Genomic DNA, 20764 nt, shown 5'->3' on the forward strand with positions numbered 1-20764 from the left:
TCCACAGCCCGGGGGGTTGGGGACCCATGCACTAGAGAGCATCCAGTCTAGGCTTGTCGTTGTCCAGAGGAATGAGAAGCCAGGTCAGGAGCAGTGGAATGACTTGCATATACCTCGTGGAGTTAGAGGCAAAGCCAGGATGACAAGATAAATTGCTAAATTTAAATTCTGGACTTTTCCTTTTCAGTTGGCTCCTCCATTTTGTTTGGACCCAGGAGTCCAAACTGATGATAAGAAAGCTTTTTAATGAAAGAAAATTCAGGAAAAATATACAGAAAATTCAGGAAAGATAACAATGCAAGCTGCATTCTTATTAAAGAGTACATCTTTTTCTCTTCTAATTTTAATTATTTTTTTTCCTCCAAAATTAGGGAGGGTAGTATTTGCATCTCTATTTCAGCATTCTCATGTTTTTTCTTTTTTTTTCTACCGTGAAATCTTTCCTCTCTTTTGTTATGATAGCAGTTATTGCAAAACTGACTCACTTTGCCAAACCTAATGTAGTTTGGGAACTAGGAACTCTCTAAATTGACGATCACAAAGTTCTCAACTTTATTGCAAATATATTAATTGCAAAATATGATTTGTCTCATTGGTCCTCATAGTATTGTAACTTAAGTCTAAGGGAACTTTTCCATTGTAAATAAGGTAAGCAGCATTGTCATTAACAAAAAGAGAAATTCTTGAGTCCAGTTATTGAGACACAATTTCATGAGCTGCCTTTCTATGTTGGCATTAATACTCATGAAGAAGTGGAGCATAGCTAAGGTTTATTTAGGAAATTATGTTTCTTATCCCCTCACTCCTGGGTCTGAGTGCCTTTCACCCTTCCACAGAGGTCTTTGCTTGGGGACCGACAGGCCTGGGCACCCCATAGAAAGTTCTAGTCATTTCTGTAGCCCCAGTTCCTGACGGAGCCGATTCCAATCCCACAACCGCCTGTAAAGCAGAGCCGGTCTGCTGCTCCTGCTGCATCTGTCAGAACAGCCAGCAGCCTGCTGACACCTCATACTGAACATCTCAGGGGTGAGCTGGCACTGGCTTTTTGATGCCTCCTGAGGGGATTCAGGAAGTGAGATGGAGGCTGTCAGCCCTGAGTTGCTCATCATCCCTCAAGGAACTTCGTTAAGCTTTCTGTTCCATTTAATGTTCTGTGGCTGTCATTACCATTGTCGTTTTGGTACCTTGATAAATCTCTAAATTAATTTAAAAATGAATATGTGGAATTGAAAGTTCAGCCTCATAAATGATAACTTGGCATGTGTGTCTAATAGCCTAAGTATAAGAAACTGGATCTGTTATCGATTTCTGCTTAACAGGCCACTCCAAAACGTAGTGGCTTGAAGTAGCAGCCATTTTATTTGCTGATGAGTTTGAGGGTGAGTAATTTGGGCTCCACCCACACTGAATTGGATTAGTAAGCTCCCTTAGCCTGGAATCGCTCTTGTGGCTACCATCATATGGCAGATTAACTGGGGCTCGAGAGTCTAAGGTGGCTTCAGTCACATGTGTAGCGGTTGGCTAGGCCCTGTTATCTGCAGCAGAACAAAGTAAGCCACATGGCCCAGAGTCAGTGAGGGAGGTGACCACTCCACATGGCCATTGGCAGGCTTTATTCATTGGGGCCACTGCTATAAATTACCACAGAAACAAAATAGAAAACGCCAACTATATTTTAACTGTGTTCTTTTAAGTTCTGCATAATAATGTTGCTGTGTTTCAGACCTCTTTATTGTGCAAAGCTGCCATCCATGCAGGAATAATTGCTGATGAACTGGGTGGCCAGATCAGTGTGCTTCAGCGCAAAGGGATCAGTCGATATGAAGGGATTCTGGCCAATGGTGTGCTTTCGAGGGAGTAAGTACTTTTTTTCAGTACCGTTTGTTCTGAGTAGAAGGTAACCCTGAAGGATGATTAATCAGCTCACAACTTTGAAAAGACAGCAGGGATGTGATAGCAAGTTTGTCAACTGGAAAAATATGCATGAGTGCTTAGAGCAGCATTTCTGGTCTCTGCATGGATGATAAATGTAGCAATCAGAAAGCTCACTGGTTATGCTGACATGTAAATTAAAATGGCGCACTCTGAAGCCCTGGGGCAGAGGAGTATTTTTACTCTCGGGTGCTTTTGTGGGAGAAAATAAAGGCTTAATCCTTTTTGGGTTTTTACAACTTCAGTAAATTACTGGTTGTCTCCAATATTATCATCAGCTGAAACCCTTACAGAACACTGAGCTCCCTGGAAGACTCCTAGAGACAGTCGTTCAGTGATGAGTTTGGGAAGTGAAAAAAGGTGGCCTTTGTTAACACTGTTTAAAAAGATGGCCTTTGTTAACGTTATATTCTTCATTTGTTTTTATCCTATGCTCTTTTAGCTTCATGAGAAAAAAAAAATGTGTTAAGTGCTTTAAATGGTTCAACTTAAGCTTTTCATATTTTCGGATTTCCTCAGCCACTAGAAAGTGTACAACTAGAGCTGTCTAAAGCTCAGTGTCAGCCTGCCTTGTGGTCCAGACGTCCACACATATAAACAGGCAGCTCAGAATGGCCAAGTGGGAGACACTCCCAGAGTGGAAACCTAGTGAGGGAAAAGTGCTCCTTGAACCACTGTATTTCTCTCTCTCATTCTCTCCTTCTGCCTTCTGCAGTTCTGTTTCTTGGACAGGTTTTCACATGGCCTGGGTTCCAAGAATAAGGCACAAGACAGAGGTTTTAGGCATTTTGGGATTCATCAGTCGGGGAAAAAATGTCAGGACCTATATATTCTATCACTCATTAATCTGTATGATGTTCTCCCCCTGCCCCTGCTATTTTGTCCTAGCCCCCTCATGCATCAGAAAGAACATGGTCATATTTTACTGTTCCATTTTCACAATGGATGGTGGGCCATCTTATCTCGGATAGGTTCTCAAGTTAGTCAGCATAGATACGGTGACTCTGATGTTATTTTGATAATTGTACAGTAGTGTTTTCCTTCCCCCTCCTACTTTTTATTTAAATGTATTATAGTTAGCAATGTCATAGATCAAATAGGTATCCTGACCACAAGTTGTGACATTGCTTTTATTGGAAAATGTGTCTTAAGTTCTGCAGAACCAACTTATGAACTCACATATAAACTTTGGGCCTAACACCCATTTTATGATTGGGATTTTTGGCTCATGCTCATAGGCAGTGTGGCATTTGGAAGCAGTAACTGAAGTTAGGGGAGAGGTGGTTAGGTCATCTTCCCGAAGAAGGTGAGTCTTGTGTTTGATGGAAGGCAGGAACAATGCTTAGGGGGATTATAGGGGTAGGGTCAAGACTGAGGAGCAATGTTAGAGAGGGGTGGTGGTTAGCATGGTGCCATTGGCACACCATGCTCGCGGCCAGGAGGCTGGCTAGTGGGTGTCTATGGAGAAAAGGCAGAGCCTCTCACTGGCAATTCTGAGTTTAGGGTCAGGGTGGGGGTAACTACAGAAGATGTTCCAACATAACTGTTTCACAAGCAGTGCAAGTAGTACTGTACGTAATCCACAAAAGACTTCCATCCACCAAGGACAGCGGTGCATGCCGGGCACTTGGACATGCAGGCTTACCTCACAGTATTTGTGTTCTCTGCCTACCATGACCCTCCCATTTACTTTCCCCTTCTGGATAGATTTTTAGCTATGAGAGGACACAAAGTGTTCTTTTCATATTACCTGAACATTCAAAGACAAATAAGTCTCTAAATTTGTGCCAAGGTTTAAGATCCAAAAGTTTAGTAACAGTATGCTCTTAGAAACTAAAATCTTTACTCAAATGAATAAAATGATACATATATACTCACATATATGTAACATTTTTCACAAATATTTGCCACATACTTTTCAGAACATTAAGATTTATTTTAAAATGTACACCCTGATTTATAGTAAAAGTGATCACTTATGCACAGTAAATCTTTAAATGCCAACTTGACCTTGACTTTTGAGGATGTATTCTTTTTTATGTTTTTTGATGGTTTCTTCTGTTGATACAAGGGTGCTACTTCAGGAAGATAACGGGCTCTAGCCTGAATTTGTTAGGTGCTACCACCTCCAGACAGGAACGAAGAACTACCCTTTGGCTTTCAATCTGTTTTTTGGAATCATTTGTCTGTATTTGTATACATTTGAATGCTCTTTTTGTAGGAAAACAGGATAACAAAAAGTTTAACTTGGATTTTATCTTACTTTTGAACAAGCATTATTAAAACTATTGAATAAATTAGACTTTATGTTCTCAGTTAACTTCTGCTACGTCGACTAGACTTAATACATACATATATAACATTTTATATAATTTGAAAAGTGTATATTATATATTTTATAATATATAATTATATAATTTTACATATATAATTTATATAATTTTATATATTTTATATAATTTGAAGTTAAACTTCCATGCAAAAAGCAGAGTACAGAAATCTAAACCATTAATGAATTAGAAAAGGTTTTGCTTCATATTCCTTATAGTTATTTGTACTAATTGTCTGATTTTTATTTTGGGAGGAGTATAGAAAGTTCAGCATCATATCAAGCTCTCTTCTTATTTCCAGATCTGTGATTTTGCACTGACTTTTTGCACTGAGCAAATAGTTAACTGTATGTTCACACAGCCTCCTCCACTCATTTAGAGTTGAAATCTTCAGGGAGCAGTTGTTTTTATCTGTGGTGTTTTGCTCTTGGGGAAACACTGTACATGCGGTCATTGAACTTATGTTCCCACACATGATTGTTTGGCATTCAGGAAAAACCAGAGAAGGAAGTATTGCAGCTGAGGAAGGAGTCCCTAAAGTAAATATCCAGGGCTCTTCTGGGATTCATCTCCGGTCAGGTCATTTCCTTGATTTGAAGAGACCAGAATGGTATCAGGAAGAGGGACTGACCTCATACAGAGGACGATGGTGCTAACCATCAGAAGCAAAAACCTTCTTTCTCTTTCCATCAGATGATTCTTGATTGCTTCTGTAGCCCTCTGGGAAGGCTCCTTACTCCTGTAATCTGATTGAATTCATTCACTCTAATGTGTGAATGCTTCAGAACCCTAACCTCCCTAGGGTGTTTTTATTTTAAAAAGAATAGGCCTATTAACCTATAGAGTTCTTTAAGTGGTCTGTATTTAATTCATTCAGTGGAATTAAATGGAGCATTTTCCAGTTGATAATGAAGGAAAGCCAGGCAGAGAGCTGTTAGAAGCAGAGCTTCTCCTGGTTTCTTCTCAGGATTAACTCCAGAGTTATCCTTTTCATACTTTTTGGTCAACAACAAAACTAATATTTCATGGCAATGGGAGTGAGCTTAGTTTCTTAGGGTTGTCGCAGCATTATTTAGGCTTATTTGAGCCACATTTCAAATTTAACAGTGCAGGAACATTAGAGAAAATGGAAAAAGAGACAAAAAAGAGGTTCTACATAAATCTTAATACAATTTTAATATGATTAGCGCCTTTCTCTACGTGTCAGGAGAGTTGAGTTCTCATCCAAGCTTTTTGCTAACCGTGAACTTAGGCGAGTCCCAGGACCCGTGTGGGTCTGAGTTTTCTCATGTAAGTAATGATTGGTGCCTGCATTATATTCAGTGCAGAGATTATAGAAGAACCTATATGTAGAATACCAGGGTTTATGGAGTCTGCCAAGCATTGACAATGTGAAAGAGAAAATCTATTCTAGAGAGTTTCACTACCCATTACTTCTAAAAAGAGCTTTTGATGGGAAGGTACTTATACTCTTGGCCAGAGTACTTTTGGATTCTTTGTGGATTTCATGTTTTAGTACTCTCTGTGTCCATTATTCCCATCTCTAATTCAGAATTAAACATTTAAAATAATAAGCAGCACTCTGAGATTGTAAAATAGTTGTAAAAAGTTGGACACAACCGGGGCATCTACCTTTTGGTGTTTACCTCTAGTATCTAATACTGTGCGCATAAAGCTAATGTTGAGGCCTCCACATTTTCCGTTCGTTCTATGTATTTTTCATACCACTGACTTTGTGAGGGATTATTTTAAAGGTTGATCTGGTCTTAAAGGTAGATAAGGACATTCCTGTGGCCTTAGGAATCTCTTCTGCACTGAAGGAGACAACTACAGAATGAGGCTGATGCGATCATCTCTCGTGTGATAGTGACAGAAGTGGCAGTGAGGCCAGCTCACTGACATGCTGTGTGTTTTCTCCAGCTGTTCCTTGTCATCCAGGAGCAGGAGCTGGTTCAAGGCTTGGTGCTGGTTGCTACAGTAGGTAGGAGTGTGGCTGTGGAGAGAGAGAGACAGGGCAGAGACTGTCCCAGAGTAACACTGCTGAAACAAGATCCTCAATGAGAGTCAAGAGATCTGTGGGGAAGGCAAATGGAAATGAGTGGGACACTCTAAGGTGACTGCTGGAACAAAGGGAGATTTCAGGGCAGTAATCCTTTCTGTCTTCATCATCTTGCATTAATTAATTGAGATGTAAGGTTATTCCTGAGACTGTATATCTACACATTCCTTTCCAATAAATTCAGCATGGTGGAAATAGCACAGGATTCTGATTCAAAAGCAGCATCTCAGAATCCTAGCCCCTTGTCACCTGTATGAATTTAGGAAAGTTGTTTACCTTCTGTGGGTCTAAGTTTCCTGTTCTATAAAATACTGATGATGAAGATAATACCAGTAGGTTTGCAGGGATGTTGTGAGGATCATGTGAGGAAGCATAGGTGGGAAAGCTCTGGGATGTAGCTATATTAGTCAATAAGATCTAGGTAAGCAACTCACCTTCTCATGTTTGTCTTTATTGTTTCAGTGGTTCCCTGTCAGACAAGCGATTTCTGTTTACCTCCAATGGTAAGGATCATGTTTTCCTTAAGAATTTGATATTTTCGGTGGCTCACACCTGTAATCCTAGCACTTTGGGAGGCCGAGGCAGGCTGATCACGAGATCAGGAGATCGAGACCATCCTGGCTAACACGGTGAAACCCCATCTCTGCTAAAAATTCAAAAAATTAGTGGGCGTGGTGGCGGGCATCTGTAGTCCCAGCTACTCAGGAGGCTGAGGCAGGAGAATGGCATGAACCCAGGAGACGGAGCTTGCAGTGAGCCGAGATTGAGCCACTGCACTCCAGCCTGGGTGACAGAGCGAGACTCCGTCTCAAAAAAAAAAAAAAAAGAATTTGATATTTTAAAAGTCTTCAGTAGTAGTTTATTCCTCCATACCCTTCAGATTATATAGTTTAAAAGGTGTTTTTTTTTTCTTTTTTCTCAGGTTACATAGCACCTTTTTTTTTTTTTTTTTTTTTTTTTTTTTTTTTTTGAAGCAGAGTCTCATTATGTTGCCCAGGCTGGTCTCAAACTCCTGGGCTTAAGCAATCCTCTTCCTTCAGCCACCCACACCAAATCTTCTTGACTTAACCATCCACAGGACAATAAGCCTAATTAATATTAAGCAGAAAATATGTTTCTTTGTAATCTAAACTCTCTCTCAAACTTTTGCCAAAAATAGTAAAAAGTGAAGTATTTATTTTAAGATAAATCCCTTTATCTTAGATTTTAAGAGAAAAAGCTTTCAAATATTGCAATTTGGTTTGTTACTATTTTGAATAAAGTTACTGAAAATGAGTATACAGAATAAAGGCTTTTTAGCTTCTCCATCATGGAATGTATTCTACATAGATATTCTCTCTCAGCATAAACCATTTCAAGGAAGACACTACGAATATTTCTTCTTTGCCTTTATTTGCTGACTTCACATTGGCATATTGGGCATGGTATAGTTAAGGTCCTTTGGATGAATATTGGGTACAGCTTACTGATCTTCAGAGGACTTAGACACATCTGCTTTTCAAGTACGTAGAAAAAATGGGGTTCCCCTCTGATTCTAAATATTTTAAAGTGAGAAGGAACACAGCATTTTAAACCTTTAATACAGATTGCACTTTGTTGAAATCAGGATGAATTTAGAAGGTTAGAAAATAAAGTCTACAGTGGGGAGGAAGAGGTGTCACTTACAAAGGATGTGACTCGGAGGTCTATTAAAAAGAAAAGCAGTAACAGCTTCAAGGCATGGTAGTACAAATGAGTGAAATGCAAGTCTGGAACATTTAAAAGCTGGTAATTAAACACTTGATTCCATGTCAGATTAAAAGTCAACCAGTTGAATATTTCTAGGTGAGATGGGGTACTACTTTTTTTTTGCTGTTATTTTATGTCTGTATCTCAAATATCTTACTGTACTCTTTTTTCCAGGTTGCAGCAGATCCTTGAGTTTGGATCCTGATGGGCAAATCAGAGCTTCTTCCTCATGGCAGTCGGTCAATGAGAGTGGAGACCAAGTTCACTGGTCTCCTGGCCAAGCCCGACTTCAGGACCAGGGCCCATCATGGGCTTCGGGCGACAGTAGCAGCAACCACAAACCACGAGAGTGGCTGGAGATCGATTTGGGGGAGAAAAAGAAAATAACAGGTGCAGAAAGTAACACAAGTGCAAAGTGCAGGGGTAGTTTCCTGACTGTAAATGACTTGCAGTTGAAAATACGCTTATCGTGTACATAGGTGCCTCTCTGCCTACCTCCAAGTTCTTGAAATATTTGAAAATGTAACAAATCTTTACATTCTTTCTGTGAAAAGAGTCTGTATGCAAGTTGTAAATATGGATATATGGATTAGAGAGATATTTTTTTTCAATGGTGAAACCTTTATATGGTATATTGTCAGTGTGAAAACATTAATCTGTGAACAGATTTTTAAATGCAACTAATATAAGTTGGCCTGTGAGATGATTTGAGGTTTCAAATGAGGGAGAAAAAAATGAAACTTGAAATTATAATACATGTTATATTTAACAAATTTTTAAAAATAGCCTGTAAATATTATTTTCTTACAAGGAATTAGGACCACAGGATCTACACAGTCGAATTTCAACTTTTATGTTAAGAGTTTTGTGATGAACTTCAAAAACAATAATTCTAAGTGGAAGACCTATAAAGGAATTGTGAATAATGAAGAAAAGGTAAGAAGTAACCCTGGAGGCAAGAGAACTGAGTAGGAGAACAGGCCTCTATATATTTTCATCAGTGTGTTTACATTAAATATCTCATTAATAAAAGACAGTGAGACCAGGCGTGGTGGTTCATGCCTGTAATCCCCAAGCTTTGGGAGACCAAGGCAGGAGGATCATTTGAGACCATCCTGGGCAACATAGCAAGATCCCACCACTACAAAAAAAATTTTTTTAATTACTCAAATGTGGTGGTGCACACTTGTAGTCCTAGATACTTGGAAGGTTGAGGCAGGAAGAACACTTGAGCCCAGGAGTTCAAGATTACAGTGAATAATGATTGTGCTATTGCACTACAGCCTGGGCAACAGAGTAAGATCCTGTCTCTAAAATAAAATAAAATTTTTAAAATGATGATGGGCTGGTCGCACTGGCTCACACTTATAATCTCAGCACTTTGGGAGGTCAAGGCAAGGGGATCACCTGAGGTCAGGAATTCGAGACCAGCCTGGCCAAGGTGGTGAAACCCTGTCTCTACTAAGAATACAAAAATTAGCCAGACGTGGTGGCTGGCGCCTGTAATCCCAGCTACTTGGGAGGCTGAGGTAGGAGAATCATTTGAACCCGGGAGGCGGAGGTTGCAGTGAGCCGATATTGCACCATTGCACTCCAGCCTGGGAGACAAGAGCGAGATTCCATCTCAAAAAAAAAAAAAAGATGGTGCTTTCTTGGCATCCAAGAATAAGAAATGTGTCAATAAAAACCTTGAGAGATCTTTGTGATTTAATTCTTTTCCACTTCAGGAATGAAATACTTGTGATTTTCTTGGGAAATGATAATTGGCAATGTGAAATGGCTGCTTCAGTATAAGCATGGTGGATATTTGAGTTGGACATTTGTCTTGGGATCCTGTTAGTGGCAATGAGAATTTGGAAGGAAACAGCAAAAGTGAGAGAGCTGAAGCCTTGCACTCTTGAGTTTGTTTGTCTGTAGCACCAGCTAAATGTAGAAATATTAAGGTCAAATAATACAACAAGGCAATTTTAGCTTCTTTATCCAAAATGAAATTTAAATCAGTAAACAGATGAGCAGCATGATCTTAGTTAGATAAATTGGCCCTTGTTTACAAAGCCTTGTATCTTCAATATCGACAGTGTCTAGAAAAATGCAACAGACATAGAATCCTTGCCTTGGTTTCATATAACCAGGTATAAGTGGGATGATAAACATTTAAAAACTAACTAATAGAATCTTAAGGTAAAAATAACTTCCTTCTATAGGTGTTTCAGGGTAACTCTAACTTTCGGGACCCAGTGCAGAACAATTTCATCCCTCCTATCGTGGCCAGATATGTGCGTGTTGTCCCCCAGACATGGCACCAGAGGATAGCCTTGAAGGTGGAGCTCATTGGTTGCCAGATAACACAAGGTAGGGCTCAGGGCAAGCCAGTGAGTTACTCGAGTTTGGTCATATTTTTTTTTTTTTTGCCTATCATTGTTACTAATGTGGTTTTCCCAACATCCCTCCTCTCTCAGGTAATGATTCATTGGTGTGGCGCAAGACAAGTCAAAGCAGCAGTGTTTCAAGTAAGAAAGAAGATGAGACAATCACAAGGCCCGTCCCCTCAGAAGAAACATCCCCAGGTAAAGCAGTGATTGTTTTGTGGTTTCATAAGGAGCATAACTAGTACCCCACCCAATATCAGTAACTTCAACAAAATTTATTTTTCTCTGTCATATAAATGCTGGAGGTGGATGATCCAGTGGTATTGGCACATACTGTAAAATGATGTATGTTTACAGCTTTTCGTTGCAGTATTATGAATAGAAAAAGATTAGGAATGAACTTATGTGCCCTTCAAACACTAGGTACGTATTTTGTGGAAAAATAAAATGTTAGCACATTCATGCAATGGAACACTCTGCAGCCACAAAAGAAAGAATGTATTGGTAATATAAAAAGCTCACTGAGATGTAGAGGCAACTTAAAAAAAAATAAGCAAAATACAGAACTATCTTAAGTAGCACGCCACCCTTTCTGCAAAAAGGAGAAATAAAGAATAAATATTCATTCCATTGTCTCTGGAAAAATGTCAAGAAACATAATGCAGCTTTCTGTGAAGGAGGAAGAGAGGTAGGAGGGACACATTCCATTCCATACTTTTGTATACTTTTTGCATTTTGAACATGTAAGTGTATAATCTGTTCAAATAATGAACATTAAAAGTACATTTTTTCAGAATATAAAATAATTTGCATATCAATTTTACGAGATTTGGAAAGATTAGAAAAACACAAATAAGAAAACAAAACTTAGTCATAAATCAGTATCCATAGATAATCACCAAATCTCACTGTTTCCAGTCAACTATATTTATATTTCTAACTTTAAGACAAAAATGGTAGCATATTATTCTGTTCTGCAGCATATATTTTTCATTTAACATTGTGTCATGAGCATTTTCCAATGTTATTGGAAGGTTGAAAACCCCAGTTATTAATGTCTTTATAGTATTTTTCACATGGGTAAACCGTTATTGACTTGACCATTTCCCTGCTGTTGGATGCTGAAGTTGTTTGATTTTCCCCAAATTTTCACTCTTAAAAATAACACCACTGCTGGGCGCAGTGGCTCACGCCTGTAATCCTCGCACTTTGGGAGGCCGAGGCAGGCGGATTGCCTGAGCTCAGGAGTTCGAGACCAGCCTGGGCAACACAGTGAAACCCCGTCTCTGATAAAATACAAAAAATTAGCTGGGCTTGGCAGCATGCGCCTGTAGTCCCCGCTGCTCAGGAGGCTGAGGCAGGAGAATTGCTTGAACCCAGAAGGCAGAGGTTGCCCAAGCCGAGATCACACCACTGCACTCCAGCCTGGGTGACAGAGTGAGACGCCATCTCTAAAAAAATTAAAAAATAAAAAAAAAATAATAACACTGCTGTTACTTATACACAAATTTTGTTTTCATCTAAGTCCCTTTTCCCCTTCTTCATGAATTGCATTTTTCCATTCCTAAGCATCCCTTTATCCTCTTCCCAGAGATCACAGAAGAGAAAGATGAAGAGCAAATATTTTTCCTTTACTTTGTGTATTTTCTACAAACTTGGGGACTGCCTTGGTGGCTGTCAAAGTGTCCTTTTTTTAGAGTAGAAAGAGCTGTAGGAAAACATGACGTGGTGTTTCATGCAACATAGTGGAAATGCTGTTTGAGGTCATCAGGCTGCACTTCCTGTCAGTCCGCAGCCCCAGAGCTGTGTTACGAGGATCCCAGTTTTCCAGGCTACTGTTATGGTACAGGTCCAAACCCGCCTGCCATCTGGGGAAATGGGTTGCTTGAGCCAAAGTAGGAGCTCCACACTGTGCTGAAATCATTTACCTGTCTTAAATAGTTCTCACCTGAGGGGTGGGGGGGTGGGTTGGTTAAACTCCCCCCTCATTTCAGATTTTTGGAGTTTAATATGGGCCAAGCAACAAGCCCAGTGTACCTGTTAGTCCCTGAGGAACATTGGAAACTGTCTCTGGGGGGCTGGGGGAGAAATTTTATTTTCCCAAACTTTAGCCAAGATTTTGAATCCTTTGTTTTTGCTTTCCAATATCAGTAAATGCCTAGCATGTATTCATTTTCCACCTGCATTAAATACTTAAAGACTTTCAATTCCATGTTCAGTTTTAGATCATGAAATGTGGTTGTCGGTCATTTATGTTGTAACGTGATGGCTTTCCCTCTTCTTTAGGAATAAACATTACAACGGTGGCTATTCCACTGGTGCTCCTTGTTGTCCTGGTGTTTGCTGGAATGGGGATCTTTGCAGCCTTTCGAAAGTATGGTGACTTTACATGTTTAAATTTCTTCTCTAATTATGCAAACAAAAAACCAAAATGTTTATTCTTCAGAAATGCATACTTACAAAAGCAGCACGACTTGTTTCAAAATAAAATGTTAACTTGTATTTTAAAAACAAGTTAGATAAAAGAAATGATCAAGTATTACTTTATTAATCTTTTTTTATAGACAGGGTCTCCTGTCTTCCAGGCTGGAGTGCAGTGGTGAGATCACTCAAACTCCTGGGCTCAAGCAATCCCCCTGCCTCAACCTCCTGAGTAGCTAGGATTACCACCATGCCCAGCTAATTTTTTATGTTTTCTAGAGATGGGATCTTGCTTTGTCACCCAGGCTGGTCTCAAACTTCTGGCCTCATTTGATCCTCCCACCTCGGCCTCCCAAAGCACTGGGATTTGAGGCATGAACCACCGCATCCCACCATGTATTACTTTATAAGCAGTTCTTGTCATTTAGAGACCTTTGGTAAAGACCTAACCTTTGAGTATTGTTGAAGTATCCTGAAACTGACATATTGCTTTAGAAGTATCTGTGCTTTTCCTCCCCGAAGAGTAAAAGGAATATTAAATAGGCTGCTTGGGGTATCACCAAGCTGCCCAATAACTCAGCCTCCCCAAGCCTCAGTTTCCTTATGTATGAAATACAGTTTACCCAGATGAGTTCTGAATCTCTTCCAGAACCCTAAAATACATGTTTATTTTCACAAATGTTAGCTGTTGGATCTAAAAAGAAATGGAAAGTATTCTGAAGTTTTCTCTTTTTATATTTTAAGCAACTTCAGAATCTATAATGTGTATATTAGTACAAATAGAATGAAGAATAGTTTCTGCCGTCATGAGAGAAGGTACAAAAGTCTCTGGTTCAGGTAGATACTCATAAGCTAAAGCATGCCTTAGTGTAATGTGCTTGTATGAAATGCTTTTAAAGACACCCACAGTTTTGGACTGGAGTATAGTAGAGATGAAGTGAGACCATGTGGTCATGAGGAATTGCTTCAGGATCACTGCATGAGCTAGTCATAAACTAAAGGCATCGATTTCTAATATGCAAAATAAGATTAGTATATATCCTTGTGAAATCTTGTGACCTTTCTTATAAATGAGATAAATTTATAGATAATTCTACATATTTGTATGATTTTCTAAAGCACATGGCAGCTGCCATCTCATTTAATTCTCACATCAACCCTGTGAGGTAAGTACTATTATGATCCTCATGTTACATAGGGAGAAAGAGGCAGATACAGTGGCTTATAAATATTCAGTAGGACTTTCTGTTTTGATAGGAAGAAGAAGAAAGGAAGTCCATATGGATCAGCAGAGGCTCAGAAAACAGGTTGGTTGAAAACTCTATCTAAAAATTTTATCTGTCTTTGAGGAAGGGACAGGATCTGCTGATTGAAAGCATAAGGAGGCCAGTGGCCTGCATTTATTTGGTTAAAAGACATAAGCCCTGTAGCCTTTAAAGTAGCATATCTAGAAGGAAGGAATTTATTGTGTCCTGTTTCTTTATTTTAATGGCCACTTTAGTTTTGTTCAATGTCATCCCCATCACTTGTCAACATCCTTTTTTCTTGGCCACTAGAGTTTAGGCCACGACACTGTCTGCCACCAAGGAGGTATGGCAAAAGCCTTATCAGTGAACTGAAGTAGGCCCGTGTTGTTAGCATCTGCAGGCCTGTGCTGTACTTTCCACCCTGAGAAAGTGAGAAAAAGACCAGGCAGGGCTGGTGTGCAGGTTTCAGATAATCCTGCACACCAGCCCTCCCTGGTCTTTTTCTCACTTTCTCAGACACAGGCACCCAAGCAATGAGTTAGCCATGGTCCAGAGAGAGAAGGCAGTGGGGGCAGGACCCCTGAGAAAGCTCGGGGACCATTTGAGACTCCACCTCCCCAGGGTCTGAACACCAGCTGCAGTGTCTCCTCTGTGTCACAGATGCCATGCCAGTGCAGATTGTGGGAGACCACAGTCAGATGATCTCACGAAGGGAGAATCTGGGATCTGAAGAGGGCAAAATACCTTTTAAAGGCACAGCGGAAAGCATGATTAGAATAGTGTTTGCTGTTGTGGTTAACGACCTTGACATGCTGTTCTTAGCACACACACCTGAGGAGGACATTTATCACTGTCAGCTGTCAGGAGGCAGCCTGACCTCTGACTCATCAAGGAACATGTTCTGGAGGATGCGCATTACATTTCTGACATATTCATTTGTTTCGTGTTACCTTTATTCCAGACTGTTGGAAGCAGATTAAATATCCCTTTGCCAGACATCAGTCAGCTGAGTTTACCATCAGCTATGATAATGAGAAGGAAATGACACAAAAGTTAGATCTCATCACAAGTGATATGGCAGGTAAGTGTCGTATTTCCAGAACAGTGCTGTTAGATTGGAGGTGCCGCTTGTGGGGGAGGGAGATAGGAGAGAAATAAAGCAAAATCCTTTTCTATTTAGATAGGGTCCAATAAATCTGAAATGTATCTTTTCTGCGTTCTGTACAGAATTACAAACTGACTCTGAGATATTACTTAAAAGCCCTATTCAGCCAGTCTCTTCACCTGCAGGGGATATAGTGACATCCAAAGTGATAGCCCTGATGTACTACTGGTATCTGGAAGCCCTGAATCTATTTTCGTTACCAAAGCTTTGATTAAGGCACTGGTAAAGAGGGACTAGAAGGAGGAATGAAATACAGTTCCTGCCCTGAGGAAGGTGAGATAGGAAATAAAGGAACCCTCTCAGTATGAGAAGGGCCTCAGTGTCCCTGACAAGCCATCATCAAGAGTCAAGCTTCCCAAACTATCTACGGGGAAATGCTTTTTGTGTCTTTTTTAAAAATTTCTACTCCATCATGAATGCATACACTGTAAAATGCAATATAAAATACTAGTAAAAAGGAAATTTTAAAGACATACAAAATACAAAACTGTAATTTTTTATTAGATTAAACAGACATAAAATTAAAAAGAGTGACAAAGAGTAACTTAAGAGTAGTTTCCTGACACTTAATCTCAATTTCTGCATCTGTCTCTGTGGCACTGCTAAAAACAGTTCTCAGATACATAGGACTCTGTGGGGCATGCTCTGAGTAGCACTGTGCTCTCTCGCTTCTCCCTCCTCACATGCAGCCTGAGGACTTGCAGTACAGGCATCACTTGGGGGCTTGTTAGAACGGGAGGCCATAGAACCGGAAGCTCCCAGGTGATGCATGTGCACATCAATGACTGGGAGTTGTCAGCGTGTTGGTTGAGCCACTTTGTGGGCAAGGAGAGCATCCTCTGCAACCAAAATCTATCCTCTTGTTCCTTGGAAGTGACATGAAGTGAGAACCTATTTTCTGTACTCTTACTCCTTTCATTCTCCTTCAGGTTCTAATTCAGCCTCTCCTCCTTCCTCGCTGAATGGTCCTTCTCAGGCTCCTTAAATGTGGAATGACACGGGTTCTGTCTAACCCCCACTCACCACAGTCTCTCCCCTAAACAGTCCCACACCCTCCCCAACTTCCAGCAGTGCCCTTCCATGTATGTCTGTCCATGCTGCTTCTCACACCCAGACTTCCCTCTCAGTCCCCAGTCCATCATTCTCAGCAGCCTGCTGGATGCCTCCACCTGCAGATGTCACCCGTTCCTCAGCACCCACAATCAAATCCATTGTTCCTAACCCTCAGCACACATGCTCTGTGCATTCCTTGTCTAATGGCCTCTCGACTGCACATCCCAGCCTCATCCAGGCTTACGCTCTGGAAAGGGTCCTTGCCTCCCCTCTTTCCTCACGCCCCACCTCTCATTGGTAACAAATTCCTGATTCCTGTCCCAAAGAGTCACGTTTCCTCTTTCTAGTTTGTGACCTCTATGTGCATTTCTCTTTGCTTTTTTACCTCTCACTTTTCGATCTTTTCTTCTTCAGTCAACCTCCACAGTTACCTCTGAAAGTGCCAGTCTGTCGTTTCCCACAGAATTAAACCAGACTTCTAGCAAGACAATCAACGCTTTTCCATGCCCTAACGTGTGGCTAACACAATGTGTGTTCGAATCCTACTCCATCACCCCATTGTGCGACCTAGGAAAAGTTAATTAGTCTCTCCCTGCCTTGGTTTCCCATTTGTAAAATGGAGTAACAGTCCCTACCTCAGGGAATGTTTTTGAAGATTATTAACATTTTGCTCTTGGAATAGCGCCTGGCACAGAGTAGGAGCTCTATAAATGTGAGCTCCTAGCTTCATCCTCACTGTCACCACTAGGCCCTGACCTATTGCTTTGGTCCTCATATCCTGTTAAACAAACTACTCTGTGTCCCTCATACTCTGGCCATATCAAACTCTATTCTTGGGGCTGTTCTTTTCTCCATTTCCACACTGTGTGACTTCCACCTCCAGAGCATCTCCAGAGCCAGTTTCAGAGCCACTTCCTCCCTGAAGTATCTCCCCATGCCCCAGGACGTGGTCATCGCCCCCATCTCTGAGAAGACCCTGTGAGGCTCCCTGAGCAAGCGGTGCGGTTGTGTACTGCCTGTGGGTGACTTCTATGGCGTTCACATCAGGGTTTTCCCGCAGTGCCTGGGACACCTGAGGGCCCCCGGCGGGAGAGTCAGTCACCACAACCTGAAGCAGAGTATCCCCGTCTGCCACCGAAGGGCCGGCCCGTGTGCGGTGCCTGCTAACTGCCATCTGTCCTGTGGTTTCAGATTACCAGCAGCCTCTCATGATTGGCACCGGGACAGTCACGAGGAAGGGCTCCACCTTCCGGCCCATGGACACGGACACCGAGGAGTCGGGGGCGGGCACAGACGCCGGCGGCCACTATGACTGCCCGCAGCGCGCCGGCCGCCATGAGTACGCGCTGCCCCTGGCGCCCCCGGAGCCCGAGTACGCCACGCCCATCGTGGAGCGGCACCTGCTGCGCGCCCACACCTTCTCCGCGCAGAGCGGCTACCGCGTCCCCGGGCCCCAGCCGGGCCACAAACACTCCCTCTCCTCGGGCGGCTTCTCCCCCGTAGCGGGTGTGGGCGCCCACGACGGAGACTATCAAAGGCCACAGAGCGTGCAACCTGCGGACAGGGGCTACGACCGGCCCAAAGCCGCCAGCGCCTTCGCCACCGAAAGCGGTCACCCTGACTCTCAGAAGCCCCCAACGCATCCCGGGACGAGTGACAGCTATTCTGCCCCCAGAGACTGCCTCACACCCCTCAACCAGACGGCCATGACTGCCCTTTTGTGAACACAATGTGAAAGAAGCCTGCTGTGGTACTGAGCGTCGGGCTGTCGCAAGGCACTGGAAAAAGGGAGCCTGCTGGCCCAGAGTGTGTGCGCGTGTGTATGTGTGTGTGAGATTCGGTAGGATCCGAGAGACAACCTGTCATACTGTTTACAAAATTGTACAGCTGGTTGCGTGCTGACCGTTAGGGTGCGTCTGTTGGGTTTTGTTGGACTAGAAAAATGAAAATTTTCTGATGGCTTTTTCATTCCTCTGACTGTGATACTGAGCTGCTTTGGTGTTAAAGGTGTAATCTGTACAGAGTTGTATTTAACAAGAATAAAAGTAACTTAAGTTTGCTCTATCAGATTTTAGTTCTGCACAGAGGTTAAGTGGGAAAATGCAGCTGTTGCAAAACGTATATAAATAGTGTGTTCATGTTTTTCAGTATATTATCTGATACTGTGTTAGCAGCAGGTCTGCTGAAACCTAATCTTGTTGTTACTGTGAGTCATTTCCTCTCCTTTGATAACTAGAACTAAAAGCATTTTTAACATTCTTCTCCTGGAAGAAATGAATTACTTGAAGCATGAAAAGCACACCAGGGTGGCTATTTAGCAATTATGACTGTAGATTTAAAAACAAGCAAAGAAGGAGCACCTCAGCAGCTGCCCGTTTCCTTAGTCTCCACTTCAGAGGGGGATGTGAAGAGGTGGACCCAGCTCCCGTGACCATGAAGGTGGCACAGGAATTAGTGTGAATGGCTGTGTCAGATGTTTTCGTACCTCAGATTAAAAATATTGCTGAGGTCAGATGCCACACTTTTCATGACTTTCTTCAGAAGTAGCACATTTTCGTGACTTCCATTGTCCTCTGAAAAACAAAGTTATTTGGAACATGTTCATACAAAAGTGACTCTGACCAAGTCTAAATCGAGCTTTTCTACTGACATGAAACTGTTGGAAACTGATCTGACTTTATAAGAGATAATTTTCCCCTCAAGGAGGCGTCTGTAATCCCAGAACAGCCCAGACCTCAGCTGTACCTCATGTTCAGTAGTTTTTATTTGGGTTTGTTTTGTGAGTTAAGTATGGGGGATTTGACCTCTTTTGCCAAAGAGGAAAATGTGTGTGCGTGTTTTTTAATAGAAAATATGGACCAAAAAATTTTTTCCCTAAAGAATGTATTATAACTCTATTTGTATGGTTATTACATCCTGTGAAATGTATATATGTTAAAATAATGGGGGTGCTGGAAGGTCGTGGCAGACTAACTGCTGGTTAGTGTGGAGGGTAAATAGTTTACTTTGTGGAGTTTACATGGTTTTATGTGCACACTAATTATAATAAACTATGCCAAACCAAACTGCCCCTGACTCTCACTGGTGAGCCCTGCTTGCTGGGGTGTTAGAGGCACTCAAGGCTCAGCCTCCATAAAAAGGCAAGTGCCACAGTGGAAAGAGCAAGGGCTTGGTGCCAGATTAGGCCAGACCCCAATCTACCACAGAAGAGTTGAGAAGTCTTTGGCTGCTTATATAATGATGAGACTCAGTTCCTCATGTTTGAAAATGGTGGTGTCGTGCTTTCTTCCTCCAAAACTTACTGATAAAAATTAGTTGAAACATTTATCAAAGTGTTTATTCTATAGTAGGTCCTTTTTTCTAATGTAAAGCCTTCAGTGGGCTGTTTACAGAATTTTAATATTGGAATATTAGACCATGAATATAGGCTTAGATCTACAGCCCTTCTTTACAATACAGCTGTCTTCGTCTATCACGGTTCTTCTGCCACATTAGTGATCTAATCATGGCCAGTGGGAGAACAGGACTTCGTTTTGGATCAGCACTTGCTCAGGGTAGACTCATTGTGTAGAACAGGTTGGGGGAGTGGAAAGGTCTGATAAACCCTACACAGCTAAACCTAAACTAGAGGATAAAGGCAGAAAAATATTACATCTTTCTTTTTTGGTGTTTTGCAACATCAGCACATGATAAGGCGTGAATGAGACAATTCTAATTGATTTCTTTTATGTTATCAAATCCTACTGGGAGGTAAAGATTGTATTCTGCCACTTACGTCTGTGGTTGAAACACATTTGCTATGACAAGCAGGACTACACGTATACAGGCTCCGGAAACTTTGCTCCGGGTTTTATCATTGTTATTTAAATTTTCATATAATCAGCTTAGAAAATAGAAAGGATGTGAGAGATTGTTTTGTGTTCATTTTATACTGCTTTGGATTCTTAACATGAAATCACATTTATAGGCACAACTGTATATACCATGAATAGCTATGAGGCCTTTCCCCACTCTGACCAGTCACAGCAGTCCAAGTGTGGCCACCAGGTTGGCCTCACTATTCCTAAAATGCTTATCTTGCATTCATTCACGTACCAAATAGTTATTGAGGTTCTGAGAGCAGTGTTTACCCTGTACTTACTTGAGTTGAAAGAGAGGATGCCTGGTCTCTCCCCCAGATCTGAGAGCAGTTGAATCCCTCCAGTGAGAAACTACGGTGAATACAAACACTCACCCCAACCTGCAAGTATTTCCTGCCCAAAACACAGCCCATGCAGTCACCCCATGCCACATTGCACACCCACCAACACTGCTGTGTTCACATCCCACTACAGATCCCCCGTCTCCCACTGATCTCGCCCCCAGCTTCTCCCTGTTCTGGAATAAATTCCCCTAGAGGCTTTAAAGGTTTTTATTTTGTCTTTGGTATTCTGCAATTTTACTACTATGTGTGTTGAGCA

The 20764-nt window shown here is 41.5% G+C and overlaps 1 protein-coding gene across 2 annotated transcripts in view; it reads left to right on the forward strand.

Moving 5' to 3' along the window:
- LOC105465486 (discoidin, CUB and LCCL domain containing 1) overlaps positions 1–19369 on the forward strand; it is a 68220-nt gene extending 48851 nt beyond the window's left edge. Inside the window, exons 6-15 of one of the 2 annotated variants that reach the window (XM_011713939.3) lie at positions 1724–1857; positions 6784–6824; positions 8224–8439; positions 8861–8985; positions 10254–10401; positions 10509–10616; positions 12705–12792; positions 14097–14146; positions 15048–15167; positions 17496–19369. In XM_011713939.3, coding sequence (XP_011712241.3) covers positions 1724–1857; positions 6784–6824; positions 8224–8439; positions 8861–8985; positions 10254–10401; positions 10509–10616; positions 12705–12792; positions 14097–14146; positions 15048–15167; positions 17496–18028 — 1563 coding nt within the window. In that variant the 3' untranslated portion in view covers positions 18029–19369. The remainder of the gene's footprint in view (positions 1–1723; positions 1858–6783; positions 6825–8223; positions 8440–8860; positions 8986–10253; positions 10402–10508; positions 10617–12704; positions 12793–14096; positions 14147–15047; positions 15168–17495) is intronic. The other variant, XM_071096354.1, reaches the window with a different exon arrangement.
- The last annotated feature ends 1395 nt before the right edge of the window (positions 19370–20764 follow it).

Source organism: Macaca nemestrina, chromosome 5 (genome assembly GCF_043159975.1).
Source record: "Macaca nemestrina isolate mMacNem1 chromosome 5, mMacNem.hap1, whole genome shotgun sequence".
Taxonomy (NCBI): Eukaryota; Metazoa; Chordata; class Mammalia; order Primates; family Cercopithecidae; genus Macaca; species Macaca nemestrina.